The sequence below is a fragment of the Cucurbita maxima genome, unplaced genomic scaffold, assembly GCF_002738345.1.
Source record: "Cucurbita maxima cultivar Rimu unplaced genomic scaffold, Cmax_1.0 Cma_Scf00006, whole genome shotgun sequence".
Classification (NCBI taxonomy): Eukaryota; Viridiplantae; Streptophyta; class Magnoliopsida; order Cucurbitales; family Cucurbitaceae; genus Cucurbita; species Cucurbita maxima.
The window spans coordinates 3148957-3166650 of NW_019272022.1; the positions used below are offsets into that span (position 1 = coordinate 3148957).

Sequence of the window (17694 nt, forward strand, 5' to 3'; positions counted from 1 at the left end):
GAATGGGGAAACAGAATGGGGGAGTGGGGAAATATTTCTCTCCATTAACGACCTAAATTTAATAAAAGATGTTTTACATATATGATTATATATGATAAAATCAGGCCTGCAAGAATTATACGGTATTCCAAGCATAGCAGCTGTTGCAGACCAAAGAACTTAATCCACCTTCGTGGTTGCATAGATTGAATCTTCGTATTTACCACTCCACCTGCAATTTCATGCCCAACAAAAGCTTATTACTTCATCAACTCGACATGATATTCTTAATCTTCAAACGGTGAACCTACCTATGCATGTCGTTTATGGGTACTTGGAGTTCCAAATCTTCCCCAAAAGGCTTGAATACTTCATCGACCCTGTCACTGTCGACCTTCTCAAGTGTTGGCGGATCCCACTGTGTACAGTTCAATCATTTTTAGATAAAAAGACAAGCCTTCCTCCTTATAGATACACACGAGAACACGAACACGAGCATGAAAACAAAGATAGAATAGAGAGTGAAACCTTAGGAGCATTGTCTTTGTCAATAGTGAGAGCTCTAATACCCTATGGTCATTAGGAAAATGGTTAGTTCAGAAGTGGCCATTTTTTTATTCTCTTAGCTATCAATAACCAATAATTACCTCATAAACATCTCCAGAGATGAGGGTGCGTAAGATATTCATTGTCACCCTGAATTCTTTCTTCAAACATTCTTGAAGTGTTTGCGTTCGACTTTCACGTATCTGCAAATCAAGACACGAGGTCAAAACTACTTCTGTGAAAAAAAAGGATTAAATAAGAACTTCCCATCTGGTAAAAACCAGTAGTTGAAGCCTTAAGATTATTTTGTACCGATTTTAGAGTTATTTTCAGTCCAGTAGGGGATGATCTCTTTATTCCCTTCAGAACAGGAACTATCCAGTCATTTCCTTCTGCACTTGCCTCAGCTTCCTGAAAAAAAATTGTCCAAAAGTTCATGAGGCCCAGCTGCTAAGAGAGAGAGGGAGAAAGAAAGAGGGAGAAAGACTTACAAAAGAGTTTATAATCTCTGCGACAGTTTCCTTCGAAAAGCATTTATCAATTACAGATTGCCTGGAACATTCCAAACATTTAACTTTAGCTGTCGGATTCATTATGAACTCGTAGAGAGAGAGAGAGAGAGAGAGAGAGAGAGAGAGAGAGAGATTATATGAACAGGAAACTATTTCTCTATTCCATTCATAACCTTTTCAAGACACTACATTCATCCAGCTGAATTTCTGAAGAAAATTCTTCAATTGCAGATCTGACTGAATTCTCATCATACGAGTTTAAGCTAATCAAACGCTTCTCTAGTTCGCCCAATTTCTGCATTACAATGATATAGGATCAAATAAGAACAGATAACAAGGCAGCAAAAATGAAGTATAGTAAACAAAGGGTTCATACTAAATGCATTTCATATCAGTCACTAAAAGGGGGTCATGCTTACTTTGGCTAATATACAATATATTTACATTCTTCAATTTCCTTGTAATCAAAACCCATAAAATTACTATGCTCAAGTATCAAACTATCGGGAAGTATTCCCAAGACAATAACTGCTTTAAAGGCCAGAAAGTTGATTAGTCGTGGTGCTGTGGTGTTCCTGGCTAGTGCTGCAGAATTTAGATGAGTTGATTCAGATGTATCAGCTATACCTGTGGTGAATGAGTTTCTAGATGTCTTCCCTGATAAATTACCTGGGTTGCTACCATAGCAGGAAGTCAACTTTGGCATTGAACTGGAACCAGGTACAACATCTATTTCTAAAGCTCCTAATAGGATGGTCCCGGAAGAATTGGAAGAATTGAAAGAATTGAATTTGCAACTATAAGAGTTGTTGAACCAGGGGTTCATATGACCCATTGACCCATTGTGTCACTGTGGAGAGCTCTAGTATTGTTTGTGGAGAAGAAAAATGGTACAAGAGTTGTTGAACCAGGGGTTCATATGACCTATTGTTTCACTGTGGGGAGCTCCAGTGTTGTTTGTGAAAAAGAAAAATGGTACATTACGTTTCTGTATTGATTATAGAGAGTTGAGTAAGGTGACGATTAAAAATAAGTATTTGTTGCCACAAATTGATGACTTGTTTGATCCGCTTCAAGGGGCAACAGTATTTTCGAAGATTGATCTTCGTCCTGGTTATCATCAGATAAGAGTCAAAGAAGAGGTCATACCGAAGACAGCTTTCCATACTCGTTATGGGCACTATGAGTTTGTCGTGCTGTCTCCTTTGGTCTGACTAATGCCCCTGCTGTGTTTATGAAGCTAATGAATCGAGTATTCCAGGATTTCTTGGATTCTTTTGTGATTGTGTTCATTGTTGATATCTTAGTTTATTCCAAGACTGATGTTGAGCATGCATTTAAGGAAAGTCTGGTTGATACCACGTGAACAAAAACTATATGTCAAATTCTCGAAATGTGAGTTCTAGCTCCAGAAGGTGATATTCCTTGGTCATGTGGTATCAAGGATGGCATAGCTGTTGATCCAGCAAAGGTGAAGGCAGTTATAAGTTATAGGTTGGGCTCGACCAACTACCGTTACTGAGGTCACAAGTTTCCTAGATTTAGGAGGATATTGCATACAATTTATTAAAGACTTAGCAAAAATTGCAAAAATTGCATCATCTTTGACTCAGTTAACTAGAAAAGGAAAGACACTTGAGTGGAGTCAAGCTTGTAAAAAGAGTTTTCAGGAACTCAAGGAAAGACTAGCATCAGCACCGGTGCTTACTGTACCTGACGGTACTCGGAATCTAGTAATTTATAGTGTCTCTAATAATGGGTTGGGTTGCGTACTTATGCAGAACAGGAGAGTTATTGCTGTTAGAATCGCACAACAACACGCACTCGATCTAGATGAACACAAAATATAGGAGAGAATATTGGCTAAAGGTTGTCTCTAAGAATGGGTTGGGTTGCGTACTTATGCTGAACGGGAGAGTTATTGCTGTTAGAATCGTACAACAACACACACTCGATCTAAATGAACACAAAATATAGGAGAGAGAATATTGGCTAAAGGTTGTCTCTAAGAATGGGTTGGGTTGCGTACTTATGCAGAACAGGAGAGTTATTGCTGTTAGAATCGCACAACAACATACTCGATCTAGATGAACAGACAATATAGAAGAGAGAATATTGGCTAAAGGTTTTATATTGATTACTTCAGGTATGACTATGTACAATAGGATACAGAGAATATAGAAAATATATTTTCAAATCTCTAACTAAGGAGATATATATGGTTCAATTTATTATATCTTTACCAAATATAGCCATATACTATATATAACTATCTACCATATATAGATATAGCTATAAGAGAGAATACAAAGAATATAGTTATATAAATACAGCTATCCAGAGAGAATATAGAAAATATATTAAATATATTTTCAAATCTCGAATATATATGGTTCAATTTATTGTATATAGTTTTACCAAATATAATCATCTACTATGTATATAGATACAACTTTTTACTCTACAAAGTCTATTTACTATTTATGACAATTTATACCATTGACTGAGTTATAAATAAGCAGCGGACTCCATAACCTAACAATTCTCGCACTTCAAGATTGATCCAGTCAACCAAGAATTTCATTCTCAAACGACCATCAGCATCTTCACTGCACCATACCAATTGAGACTTTGCAAAACCTCAATATTCCAACATCAACACATTTTGTCAACATGTTTGCTAGATTCTTTGCACTCTCTATCCACTCCAAACACATCACCATCTTCCACTAACCTGCAAGTGAAATGGTATCGCTTATGTGTTTTGTCTTTGTATGATAGACCGAGTTCCTCACCAACTATATGACACTCTGACTATCTTTATAAAGAATCTTTTTGTGCTGCTTCTTGCCCAATTCTTCCAAATAGTCAGTCATCCATATCACCTCCCTTTCAGCTTCAGCCATTGTCACGTACTCATCTTCAGTACAACGCACTTTTGAAGCCTAGACATCCCATCATCCATGGCTTTCTCCTACTTGGTTGTATCCTCCAACGGTAGCATCAAAGGACTCTAGTTCCCTTTCACCAGAGTTAACAATAAATAGTGTAATGAAGGTACATACATATCTGGTACCCTGATAGTACTTGATGATCTTCTCCACACCGGTTCAACTGTCACTTGCTCCAACACTGGTTCCTCTACAACAATCTCAGGAGTTTCTTGAGTATCTGTTACAACATCACTAGGTGATTTTTTCTGGAACTCAATCTCAACTCCACTTGCTTCGTTGTTTTGGAACCTTGCTCCACCTCTAGTTTCTCAGCAATAGTCTCAGGAGTTTCTTGAGTATCTACTAACATAAGGTGAATTTTTCAACAACTCAACCTCAACCTATAACCTATAACCTAGGCTCTGAAACCAACTTGTAACATCTGCTCATCGACAGCTCTATTCACAGGAGTTACCACTGACATCAACAGCTCGAACAACATAGTAACAAAACTCCGTGGACATCGGTGTTGTGAGATCTCACATCGTTTGGAGAGAGGAACAAGTGCCAACGAGGATGCTAGGCCCTGAAGGGGGTGGATTGTGAGATCCCACATCGGTTGGGGAGGAGAACAAAATACCCTTTATAATGGTTTGAAAACCTCTCTCGAGCAACTCGTTTTAAAAACCTTGAGGGAAAGCCCAAAGAGGACAATATCTTCTAGCGATGGGCTTGGGATGAGCTATACAGATGTAATATACTTAAACATTAACACATATATATAAAGAGAGAAGGCTAAACTTACCTCTAAAGAAACAAAATGTGTTGCAAGCCCGGCTGCAACCAGTTCCTTGCCGTTCAACCTGGACCCAGTTAACCCCAAGTATTCTCCTGCAAATGTCCACCACATCGTTATCAATCAGTCAACTTAGGAAAAAGATGTCAAAATTTTCAGTTTAGTTAAAATCAAGAGATATTTCGATGTTGATGAACTTTCAACCAAAGAAAAAGAGCATGAACTCTTAAAGAAAATGTTTAGAATAAATTAAGTGAACCTTTTAAACTATTATGTCCAGAAATGCAACTCAAAAGAGTTCATTTTCAATCTTTTCTTACCCAAATGTCCAGGAAGATGAGAAAGCATATAAGAGAAACCACAATCAGTGTGAAACCCAATACTTGCTTCTGGAGTGGCAAAAACCTGTATCAAAGAATCCTTGAAACTCATCTCTTCGGAATTACTAAGGAAACTGAAATCAAACAACGTCTAAAATAGACAAAAAAAAACCCACAGTTTTCTCTGTGACAACTGAAAATTTCATTGGCACCATGAATGATGCACCTCCCCCCATTGAAATTCCATGAACAAGTGCAACCTGCGATTGAGATGAGCAGAAAGCCAAAGAACTCATCTTAACCAAACTTTTTAAGGGGGAAAATATGTCTTAATAAACATTTTTCTCAACGGTTCTTGTATAATAGGTTTAGAAAAATCATTACGTGGATTTTCTTATAGGTGTGAATGTGATAGCAGAGCCAATACATTCGGTAGACAACTTCAAGGCATGAATCCCCTGTCAAGCACGATGCATAAGAAATCTAAATCTAACGTAGTGATCATTGAAATTTAAGCATCGAAATATTCTCTATAAGTGTGAGGAAACCTCTCCCTAGCATACTCATTTTAAGAGGGAAAGCCCAAAAGGTAAAACTATCTGCTAACGGTGGCATATTTTCATCGTGTTTCGAAAGGAAACGAGCACCTACTTGTATTCCTGCCATCATAGAACATTTTTAAGTCTCCACCAGCAGAAAAGGCTCGACCAGCTCCCTGTTTAAGACACATGAAGATGAATTCATAAAAGAAAACTTGTGATTCTTCTTTGTTTGGATTGTCCTATCATGCCCGTAGTTTGAAGCATGGATGATAGAACTGACCTTAAAAACTACAAGTTTTGCTTGATCGTCATTTTCCCATTTTTCTAAGTATTCAGCCAGAAGAGAAACCTACACGCAAACACAATCAGAGAGAAGCGAAAAATCCTAGAACATCACAATTTTTGAAGATAAATTTACGCACCACTTTGGATGAGATGACATTCAATTGTCTTGGCCGATTCAATGTGATCAACCTAACATGCCCAGATTCTTGTCCTAGAACAACCTGAAGGTTGATTTCGCGCATGCATTTAGTGAATGAAAGAGTGAGAAACTTCCACAAATTACGAGCAAGCAAGTAAATGATTAAAAATAAATAATAAAGTGTCGCATTCCAGAAAGTCACAGATGCAGTCAAGAACAACCTCCTCGTTTGGGTTAACAACTTGCTGCGCCATTCTGAACTCGAAATTCTGGATTGAAGTTGGCGAAATGAGCAATCAAAAATGGCGGCTGGCGATCGGAAGAAACTGAACAAACAAAGGCAAATGGATCGAAAGAAACAAAGTGAAATTGCAGAAAAGTTGCTTAAAGATGGTGGAGACTGGTAGGCCGGCATTTCCGCTCTCACCTACCACCAGGCAGTAAAATCCCACCTACCACGACTCAAATTCTAGTGGTAAGGTCATATTGTGGGGCTGCTCTATTGCAATTTACAGCAGGAGGCTTTAACCATTTGTCGACCACCTAGCCGTCACCCACTTTGTCCATTTGTTTTCATGGTTGAAAATTACAAGTATCAAAATATGTCAAAACAAATAATTAAACCGAAAGAAGTAGGGGAGTGAGAGTAGTAGAGAATCCTTAACCATTTATGCTTTTATTAATTCGAGTCAGGAGAGTGCTTTCGAACCATAACCATTTGTCTCTTTCGAAAAAGAACCTTATAGGAACCTTAACCATCTATATCTCTTACGAACGAACAAAGAAGCCTTAACCATCTATATGATTAAATTGGTATGTAATTCTATGGCTAAGCACCAGTAGCCGGCGAAGAAGAATCTGGGACTTGTGCTGGTGAAGAGGGATCGGTCAACCGAGCATTTCCGGCGACTACGGCGGCCCTATGGTTAAATGGTCCTGCGAGAATGCCTGCCATGTGGGTAAGCTCGCTCTAAAGGATAACCAGCTAGGTTTACATATGAATAAGACCAAAGCTTCCAAACATCAAGACAAGAAAAATTGCTTTATATTAGTCCAACCAAAATTGTGAATCTCATCTCACAGCCTCAAAAACAGAGGAATAATTGTGCTAGAGACAAGAATGGTTTGGCAGAAATTTCATCTAATTCTCTAAGTAAATCTATACCCATATCAATAATTAAATGAAAGATGAACACAATTACGTAAACAAGTTGGGTTTAAATGCTTTGTATGTTGTCTTCAGCTTCCTGGTGGGTGGTCTCACCTTCTTAAACACCAAGGGGAATTTGATCTTTGAGTCATGAAACTGCTTCGTACTTTCCCTCTTGCACAGTTTTGCAGGAACAGTTGCTGTCTTGATGATTTGGATGCATGGGCACCTCACCCTATGGCGAGAAGCCATCTCGTTATACATTTGTTCGACAGCCCCATTCAGTGTCGTATCCCGAAACTCCTTGTACATGTTGTGATAACCAGTTCGACTCTGATACCGCAGCCAAATACCGTAGTTTTTTATCTTGGTTGGGTTCTTTTCAAAAATCTACAAATTGCAAAACGAATATGAGATCATTGATCTAGAGCATGAAGGCAACATTAAGGGAGGAAACTAAGGAATAGAAAAGGGGTGCTCACTTGCAGCCAAGAATCTTAAATGAAACTATAAGAATCAATTTTACTCTCCTCTTTCTTCATATTCAATTATTGTACGAATTATTCACCATTAAAAGTTAATAAAATTATATTAAATTCATTTATTTGAAAATAATTATTAAGATTAGTTGCTAAATTAACTCGAAAACATAAACTAACCACCGTTCATTATCTAAATTAACTAATGTAATAAAACTGCTAGAAGTAATTGTGGGAACCAAACAATATTATGATCTATTTATATGAAATTCTGATAGCTTTCTCATTTAACATCAAACACAGTTATATGATTCCAGACATTCTATTCTCATACATTGGACTTTTTTAACATCTTAAACAAAACATCCAACCAAATAACCCCTTAGGAGTAACTATTCAAATGGAATGGCAAATGCTCCCATTATACTTATATCTCATCCGAATAAAACATAAATATGCATACATATTCTAGAAACTAAGGAAAACTTTAGAAGAAACGCACACACTTTATGAAACATACGACAACGTAGCACACATTCATCAAGACTTGAATGACCCGCTATGTTCTTTTTCCATTCGGAGGAATGATATGCAAAAGTTTGTGTATGGAATAGAGGAGTTCGTAGACCAAAGAAACCTAACACATTTGAGTTGAGCAACAAAAAAGCTGAAAGTAGCTCAATTGACTATTGGCATGGTCGCACAAAAAAGACATAATATGTAGAAGCGTGTTCTAGACCCAATACCTCGTTAATGGCAAGGACTTGACCATTGCTCTTCTTGACTTTCTTCAACTTCCTCAAAAAGTACCTATCCAATGTGAGGATCAAGATATCAGGATAACAACTTCCGTCAATCCAAAGCAAAAAGTGTAACTAAAAAATACCCAGTCTTGAAAAGGAAAATGAAAAGGAATAAATACTTCAATCCATTTGAGAAGAAACAAGTTTGAATTTTGAATTTGCAATGTATATGAAAGCTGAATCCCTTATGAATAACGATTTTGTTTTTAGTTTACTTACTCAAAACATTTTTTCAATGTGTTTTTCTTGTCTTTCTTAAGGACTGGTTTGAATTCTGAACCAATTCTCAAAAAACAGAAACAAGTTTTTGAAAACTAATCATTTTTTGCTTTCAAATTTTGTCTTGGAGTTTGAAAACATAGGTAGAAATAGAACACAGTAAATGACAGATCCTTGAATGAACAAAATACATCCTCCATCTATTGAGTCATACACTTCTATGAATTTGCAACAGGAATGATACTGTACAACTTAAATGCACTGATGAACAGTAATATGAAAATTTAAGAACTGCTAAACTCCATAATTATTCAAAACGATGATAATGCTCGACGGATAAAACAGCATACCAGAACTTGGATTTGGCTCGGACCTCGTTGGTAGCCCAAAGCTTCATCCGATAAATCTTGGGATGCTCATCCGCTTCAGAAGGAAGAGCCCTCCCCACGACCTGGTACTGATGAAACTGCTTTCCGTGAAAGCAAGGGAGAAAACAAATGAAAAACAGATCAAAGTCTTGCAAATTCACTTCCAGATGAACGAAAAGAACCGAATGAACAACTGCAACGCATTCTTTTACAACTGTAACTCATCCTTATCATACATGAAAATGTTTAGAAAAAAAAAAAATGTAAAAGAACAATCGACTCGATTTGAGTGTCCATGAAGCAGATTCTTACCCTGAATGAGACCATTTTGCACTCGATAATCTGATAGAGATCGGCAAACGTGCTTTGAGCTGGTTCTCTCCACAGCGCTACGCTCAGTAAAACCTAAACAGATCTGCTTCGCAATTGGGTCGCACGAGTACTGGACCGGCCCGGCCCATTTGAAATGCGTCTGTGTTTTTTTTTGTCTCCACCAGAATTTTCAAATATGTCGGTTTTTTTTTTTAAATAAAACAAAATTTTAGATTTCTTTTGGATTAATATTTATTTTATTTTTTTAATTATAAAAAGTTTGAATTTTGTGAAATTAGTCTTAATTTGAGTCCAACTCATTTTATATAAATATACGTGTTAAATAATATCATAAAGTCAAATAAAAAACAATAATTAGTTATCGTCTAAATACAAAATTAAGTCACATATTTTATATATGTATCTGTTGACATATTTTGAGATACGAAAACATATAAATAAATTAAAACTTTACATTTTAAGAGATCAAATTGTAATCTAACGATAATTATAGGACTAAAATATAATTTAATCAAAATACAATAAAGTATCAACACGTCCTTTTTGGTTTAATGTTTATTTGATAAAGCGTTTCAAATGTTAATATGAGAAAAATTAGTTTTTGATGGTGATGTGTGATATTGTTTACCGTTTTGTCAACACGAGCATGTCGTATTCGTTGAGGTCCTCAAACTTATGTCTTCAAATATATATATATATATATTTTGCAATTATTCCTTTTTATTATTATTATTGAGACTAACCAATTTTGAAAATTTTGTAACGTTTTTATATAAATTTAGTGTTCATAATTCATACAAAAAAAATTATGGAGATTTTTTTAACAAATTTTGAAAATACTTTTTTTATACGAAAAATATTATTACTATTTATTCATTTTTTATTAAATTATATTCAAATTAAAACTAATTAAGTCTAAAAAGTAGTAGAACGAATGAAATGGAAGGCTTAGGTGGTATTTAACAAAATAATAATAATAATAATAATAATGATGTTAACTTTTTCTTTTTTCATTTGTATGCTCTCTTCTCTCGAGAAAATTAAATTATTAACACTAAAAAAATTAATAATAATACAAGAAAGAACAGTGTTCTTCCACTTCTAAGATTAAGATTATGCTTAGAGATGGAATTAATTAAACGTCAGCGCATCTCATCGGCGCAAACCCCAGTCTCGAGTTCTTCGTATCGTACAGTATGTGAAAATTCTGCTGCTGGTAATTTCCGATGATCGACAGAGCCGATTTTGGAGTCCCTAACATCGCCAAGCAAACCATATCGAATTGCTCGATTCTGATGAAGTAATTCTCCACCGGGAATTTCCATACGGCGCCATCGGCGAACTGGATTTCGAATTCTGGAAATTCAAGTTTATCAGCGCTGGAGACGTTGTAGCAAGGATGTAAGATCGGAAAATCTTCAACCAGTTTATAGTTCTTTACTTTCCTCAGGAATGCTTCTTTGATGATTCGGTAAGCCGGATCGGAGAAATAGCTGAGAGTTGTGCCGGAATCGATGATTGTTCCGCCAGCGCCGTCGGCGGAAATCTTCCAGTTCTCCTCGGGGATTTGGAGCTTCTCTCCTCCGACGAAGATCGATTTGATTTGCAGATAGTAGAATGTGTCGACTGGATTTTCCTTTCCGCCGAATAGCGATGTGAATTTCAGTTCCGGATGAGTTAATAGATCTCTGTCTTCGCCGAAAATCAGCTTGCTGCTCACGCTCGTATCACTGTTTCGATCAACAAGACAGTAGGAGAAAGAATGGCCGTAGAGAGATTGAAGCTGCGATGAAAACGAGAGAGGTCCTCGGCCAAGCCCTAAAAGTCCGGCGGCGCCATGGAAGAGGCCTCTGTTCCAATGGCCGCATCCGAACATCACATTCTCCACTCGCCGAAACTCCGACTTCCCCGTCGTCGAAGAGGTCAGATTGACGGTGAACGTCTCGAGCGCGAAATCGCCGGTGGTGTTCGAACAGTCGCCGTACCAGTAGAAGTAAGGGCACGATTGCGTCTCGGATTTGCACGGCTGCGGAGGATCTGGAGACGAAACTAATTGACATCGAGGATCGTTACAGGTTATGTTTCTGAAAGAAATTGAATCTTTAGGGTCGTAATAAGGCCCGGTTTGCTCGAAACAATCATGGCAAGGAACACATTGAATCCAGTTCAAATCGCTACCGGTATCGAGAATCAGAGAGAAATGTTTGGGCGGAGAACCGACGAAGACGTCGATGAAGTACTCACCAGAGCCAAGACTAACGCCGGATTCCAGAGTCGCCATAAGCTGACCGGAGAAGTAGCCGGAGTAAGAATCAGGCGAAGCGGCCGGAGAAACCGCCTCCGCCGGTTTCCTCCGCTCAGCATTGCCATTCTTCAGTCTAGAAGTCGTATCTTGATTCTTCCTCTCCGTGATTCTCTTATGAAGCGTCTGGATTCTCGCCAAATCCCTAACTGCAGATTCAGTAATCGATTCCTTCGGTTCGGTCACTCGACTCGTTGACCGCTTTTTCAAGTGAAGCTTCACCGATTTCTTCACCGACTTCGCCATTAACCTCTCTTCCTCTTCTTCATCTTCATTACTGAAACTACACGGAGCACTCACCGAAGAAGTAGCAATACCAGAGCTAATATTTTCCGGCAATTCGATTCCGAAAACACCAGACCGATTGGACTCGTTGAATCCTTGACGAACATGCGCTTCAGCAATCGTATCAAATACGCTAGAGAAAAGCAAGAGGAAAATCAATGCAAGATACACACTGCAATTTTGAAAACCTCTAGTACTGCCTGATTGTTTTCCGAGAAAATTCATTACGCGTCACCTCAAACGAGGGATGAAGAATCAAGCAATTTCACAGAGCTCACACACAAAAAAAAAAAAAAAAAAAAAAAAAAAAAAAAAAAAAAAAAAAAAAAAAAAAAAAAAAAAAAAAAAAAAAAAAAAAAAAAAAAANCAAATCCAGAAAGTGAAATCGAAGTGAAAAATCAGATTCACAAAAATTACACAGAAATCAAGAACAAACCAGACAGGAATTGTGAAGACCAGGAGGCGAAATCCTGGAAATGAGATGCGCAGAAGCAGGGAAGAGAGAGAAGGAGAGAACTTAGAGAGAGAGAGAAAATGGTGGAAATTAAAGGGAATAACTAAAAAGATAGGGATTTGTAATAAATACGGGAGGGTTTATATTTGATTCTCAGGGGCGCAGTTCAACTCAACACGCTTTTATACACAATTCGAGAAATCCACTTTAATTTATAGATATTGAATTCCATAAATTGTCCAAAATATATATATATATATATATATATATATAATAGAAGGAAGTCAGTAACGATGTGGTCACCAATTTAAATGTAGCATTGGTTCATTCGTCGACTTTCTCATTTACTCGGGTGTCACGTATTACTATAAGAGATATCACTCTAATACCATCTATAATCATTCATGCTTAACATTTGAACTAAATTTAAAGAAAAAATATTGTTTTTATTTTAAATGGTTTTTCCATATAATATGCCATTTATTAAATTAGGTTTGAATGAACAACATTTATACCACTTATTTTAATTTACAAGTTTCTAATATATATATTTTTTAATTTTCAATTTTGAAAATTGCATGGCAACTAATAAGAACTTGAACTTAATATGTAATAAATTAATAATTTTTAAATTTTATTTTTAAAAAAAATTAAAATCTTAACAAATTAATTTATCAACTCATTATAAAATTAAATTTTATGTTTAATAGAGATTTATATTTTCAATTTATTGTCTAATGAATCTATAAATTAAAAATTTTTAAAATATATATAATGAGTGTTAATTTATTATAAAAAAATAAAAAATTCAAATTTGTATTCTACACTAGATTTAAATTTTAAAAATTTATTATACATTTTTTTTAAGACTAAATAAAAAATAAATTAAAAAATTTGACTAATAAATACCATTGACGAGAAAAAGAAGACAAGAAAAAAAATAAAAAGTTCAAGAAGAGCTTGTTTTAGCGCGATTACAAAGGTAACCGATTAGGTGGACTTTGACTTTTGAAACGGTTGGACTGACTGAATAATGAAAAACATTTGCCTCTATAAAAAAGTTAACAAAATTTATTACTGTGAATGTATATAGATAAATTGTTTAAAATTTAGAGGTATTTTAAAATTTTTTAAAAAAAATTTAAGGATATCCATAAAAGTTTTAAAAATTCAATAGTAATTGAGAAGTTATTTTTAAATTTAAAGGTATTTTTTTAGATTTTTTTTTTTAATTTAGAGATATTATTAAAAATTAAAAAAAAAAATTAGAAAGTTGAAGATAAACTAAAAAAATTAAAGAGTATGTTTATTTAGCTTAATATTATATTACTGTTATTTCCAAACTCAAATTTTTATTTTTTTTATCGATATAAATTAAAATTATCTATTTAATTTTAAAAACTATCAAACAAATCTATAAACCTTTTAATTTATATCTATTTAATCTATTAAGTTTAAAAAATACAATAAGTATACATTTTTATTTTATCTATTTTTTAAATATCAATATTTATGGATCTACTAAATAAATTAAAATTTTTAATTTAATTAGGCATAAAATTAAAAAATAAAATTTTATTAAATATGTTTTAAATTACTCAAATTTTATTAAAACAAATTTGAAATACATTTTTTTAAAAATTCATATGGTTGAAAAATTAGTTAAATTAATTAAAATTTAATAAAATATGTCTTAGCTTTTTGTTTCTGCTCGAAGTCATCCTTGATTAGACCTCATCAACTAAACCCACCTTTAAAATACGTGAAATTACTTAAATACCCCCACCTCGGACTTTTGGATGCTATACGAAATTCACTGGTACTGTGGGCATATATATTAATTAATTAATTCTTCGATAATTAAATGAAGAAATTCGATAATTAATTTTAAATACTTTTCTTCCTCACTAGTGAGGGGAACAATTATTTTAATTTCAATAAATGAATAATTTTTAAAACAAAAAAAAAATCCATTTAATTAAAAACAGAAAGTTTTTATTTTTTATTTTTTATTTTGTTGTCCCACAGATGACATTAAATGGGCCGCTTTTTTTCATTACCATTGATTTTTTTAAACACTTTTCACACTAATAAAAGTTACAATAATAATAATAATAATAATAATTACTTTAAAAAATAAATCATGAAATATAAATAATAACATAAAGGAGTTAAAAAAAAAATACATTTTATTTTGAGTCATTTTATTCTAGTTATAATTATAAATATTACTTTATATTATGATATAATTTATACTCTTGGATATTAATTAATTAGATAAATATAAAATAAATAAAAATGCGTGCTTATATTATATTATATTATTGTCAAATAATTTGTTGAAAATAAACAAAAATATTTTTAAAAAATAATATATATTAAAATAAACCAATAAGAGCCTAACTCAACTCTTAAATATCTCAAGCTACAATAAAAATTTAAATTTTGGCTTAAAATTATTAATTAGTATCCAGAACTTTCTATGGGGAAAAAGTGAAGGCTTGCTTCCAAAACATGGACTCCATTTTTCTCAACGACAGACGCCAAACTGCCATAGGAAAATAAGAACAGCAAAAACATGGTGCAAAAAAACCAAATAAACTAACAAAAGACATTGGATTGGCTGTCTGCCAATAACAATCCAATGCCATGCAGCCTTCCTTACAGTCGTATTTGTGTGGCGTTGTGGCGTTGTGATTTTAACACGCTCACGACAAGTTTTAAAGGAAAATTCAAGCTTCATTCATGTTTTTTCGTGCGATTTTTTTTTAATAGTTGTCAAATTTTTTGTGATGTCCTATATTGATCGGGAGGAGAATAAACCACCATTTATAATGGTGTGAAAACCTCCCTAACGCGTTTTAAAGCTTTGAGGGAAAATCTGAAAGGGAAAATCTAAAGAGGACAATATCTGCTAGCAGTGGATTTGAGTTGTTACAAATGGTATTAGAGCCAAACATCAGACGATGTGCCAGCCTTTTCGTTGTTCCCCAAAGGGGGTAGACACTAGGCGGTGTGCTAGTAAGGACATTGGGCACCAAAGGGGGTGGATTTGGGGCGATTCCACATTGATTGAGCCTCGAAAGGGGTGCATTGTGATGTCCACATTGGTTGGGGAGGATAACAAAACACTATTTTATAAAGGTGTGGAAATCTTCTCTCAGCACCACTACTAGCAGTGGATCTCGGTCATTACATTTTCCTACAAAGTTTGAATCTCACAAGATTGACTTGTCTACTGGATTAAAACAAGTGTCGCACAATTGAGACTCTGCTGTAACAAGAGTAGGATTGTGACATAGTATGCTTGGTTTTCTAATAAAGAAAAAAAAAACAGTAGAATTTCGAGGACACCACCTACTCCTGATGTGGGTCATTGGATAAGTGTGAACTTTGACTAGAACTCGGTTGTAACATGTGAACGGATGTAGAGGATTCCAACTTTGACTCTACTTCCTTTTCTCTTATTTGACTTTGAAAAATGGAATTTTAAAGGAATAAGAAAGAAATAAAAACCAATGCTTTTCTTTCTCGGCTCTTGTTCTTCCTTCTCTTCCTCGTTTCGTTGGAAGATGACTCTCACGTGGGTCCAATTGAATATCTTTGGTCTAATTTATGAGGGAGTACAAATAATAATAATAATAATTATTATTATTATATATATATATATATATAAAATAAGAAATTGTCCCCAAAATTAAATATCGAAAAAATAGAAAAAAAATAATTACAAATTAGATGGGTTGAAATTTTTTTAGAATTTAGTCCCTATAATTTTAAAAATTTGAAATTGTAGCTTAATAAAATTTTATAAATAGTCCCTATATTTTAATAAAATTAACTAGTTATAATATTTAAAGTTAATGAGACACAATTCTAATTTTTCTAAAATTTTAGGGCTAAATTTATAATTAAAAATTAAAAATTTAATATTATTATTGTTTTTTTTATAAAGGAAAAAAAAAAATGATGGCCGTCCATTTACCGCAAAAGTCACGGCCACTTTGATATTATATTTAATTAATTAAAATTCTATAGTCCAATCTCATTGCAATGCTCTACTAGTCTCCCTTCCACTATAGACCATGCGAAGTTATTCAAGCAATTGAATTTAATTTTGATGCCTAAAATACTATAGACACGTGAGATATTTGTGTTCATCTTTGGAATGGAATAAATCGTCAAAAAAAAAAAAATTAATATTTTTGTAATTGAGCGTGAAGCTGTCTGAACACACTTATTCAACATCGACATAACTCGAGGATACATAAAGACTTAAACACCAATGTGTTGCTGGTGTTAGACGAACACGACTCTCCACAATGGTATGATATTGTCCACTTTGAGCATAAGCTCTCATGGCTTTGCTTTGGGCTTCCTAAAAGGCCTCATACCAATGGAGAGTGTATTCTTAGATTATAAACCCATGACCATTCCCTAAATTAACCGATGTGGGACTTTCATCATCCAACAGCTGGTTCAATATTCCGTCATTTGTCCACTAGCAAAACAAAATTAAAGGAATATTTTTCAAAAATTATATAAAAAATGCATAATTTTTTTTTACACGGAGAGCACGTTCCCACCTTGAACTTTACAAACATGAATAAATAATTTAATGGGGATAGAGAATGAAATAGGAGGTAGGAACGGGTACAAGGAAGACTTCTCTACCCCTCCCCATTTGTGCCGTGAACATCTCTAGACTAGGAATGTAAACCCGATAATTTTATGACAAAAAACTAATTTTTTTAGTATGACAGATTTCATCGTCTAATTTCAAAGAAATAAGTAGATGTCAATTAACGCTGATCGAAACAAGATTCAAATTATAATAATTTTTTCTCACGTGTTTTTTTTTTCACTCGTAACTGAACGAATCATCGTGTTAATGAATCGGAATTGATCGAGAGGAGCGACTTTCCAGTATTTTCAAACATAAACCTAATTTTTTTGGACTTTAAAATGTAATAGTTTATCATGAAAAATAATGGGAAATTAAAAAGGAATGAATAAAAATGTTCAATTAATTTAACTAACAAACTAAGCAAAGTCAATGATGATGAACTCCATCTCCACTCTTTACAAAAAAATTTCCACATATATAATAATAATAATAATAATAATAATAATAATAATAATAATAATAATAATAATAATAATAATAATAAATCCTCAGCCCTTCAACAAATAGAATTTCCCCTTTTTTTTCAAAAAAAAAAAAAAAAAAAAAAAAAAAAAAAAAAAAA

General features: G+C 34.1%; 2 protein-coding genes across 2 annotated transcripts; both read right to left on the bottom strand.

Moving 5' to 3' along the window:
- Nucleotides 1-64: 64 nt before the first annotated feature.
- On the bottom strand, nt 65-6532 carry LOC111480354 (3-hydroxyisobutyryl-CoA hydrolase-like protein 5). The gene is made up of 15 exons (XM_023125338.1): nt 6274-6532; nt 6051-6134; nt 5909-5977; nt 5738-5801; nt 5471-5544; nt 5263-5346; nt 5087-5171; nt 4776-4861; nt 1211-1332; nt 1017-1077; nt 838-936; nt 627-728; nt 508-549; nt 291-397; nt 65-211 (listed from the first exon to the last, which is right to left on the bottom strand). The coding sequence occupies exons 1-15, from the start codon at nt 6304-6306 to the stop codon at nt 160-162; spliced, it is 1164 nt and encodes a 387-aa protein (XP_022981106.1). The 5' UTR covers nt 6307-6532; the 3' UTR covers nt 65-159.
- Nucleotides 6533-7071: 539 nt separating this feature from the next.
- LOC111480774 (protein ASPARTIC PROTEASE IN GUARD CELL 1-like) lies at nt 7072-12580 on the bottom strand. Its single transcript, XM_023125942.1, has 6 exons — nt 12359-12580; nt 10546-12287; nt 9384-9476; nt 9054-9169; nt 8428-8491; nt 7072-7592 (listed from the first exon to the last, which is right to left on the bottom strand). The coding sequence occupies exons 2-6, from the start codon at nt 12214-12216 to the stop codon at nt 7251-7253; spliced, it is 2286 nt and encodes a 761-aa protein (XP_022981710.1). The 5' UTR covers nt 12217-12287; nt 12359-12580; the 3' UTR covers nt 7072-7250.
- Nucleotides 12581-17694: the final 5114 nt, after the last annotated feature.

Bases quoted from the DNA above. Each gene is read 5' to 3' on its own strand.
- LOC111480354 (XM_023125338.1), bottom strand. From the start codon at position 6,306: ATGGCGCAGCAAGTTGTTAACCCAAACGAGGAG. The intron at 5,802-5,908 runs GTCAGTTCTATC...TGTCTTAAACAG, and splicing joins CAAAACTTGTAGTTTTTAAG to GGAGCTGGTCGAGCCTTTTC. The intron at 5,545-5,737 runs GTAGGTGCTCGT...CGTGCTTGACAG, and splicing joins CTATGATGGCAGGAATACAA to GGGATTCATGCCTTGAAGTT.
- LOC111480774 (XM_023125942.1), bottom strand. From the start codon at position 12,216: ATGAATTTTCTCGGAAAACAATCAGGCAGTACTAGAGGTTTTCAAAAT. The intron at 9,477-10,545 runs GTTTAATTAATT...AGATCTGTTTAG, and splicing joins CGCCGATGAGATGCGCTGAC to GTTTTACTGAGCGTAGCGCT. The intron at 9,170-9,383 runs GTAAGAATCTGC...CACGGAAAGCAG, and splicing joins GCAAAATGGTCTCATTCAGG to TTTCATCAGTACCAGGTCGT.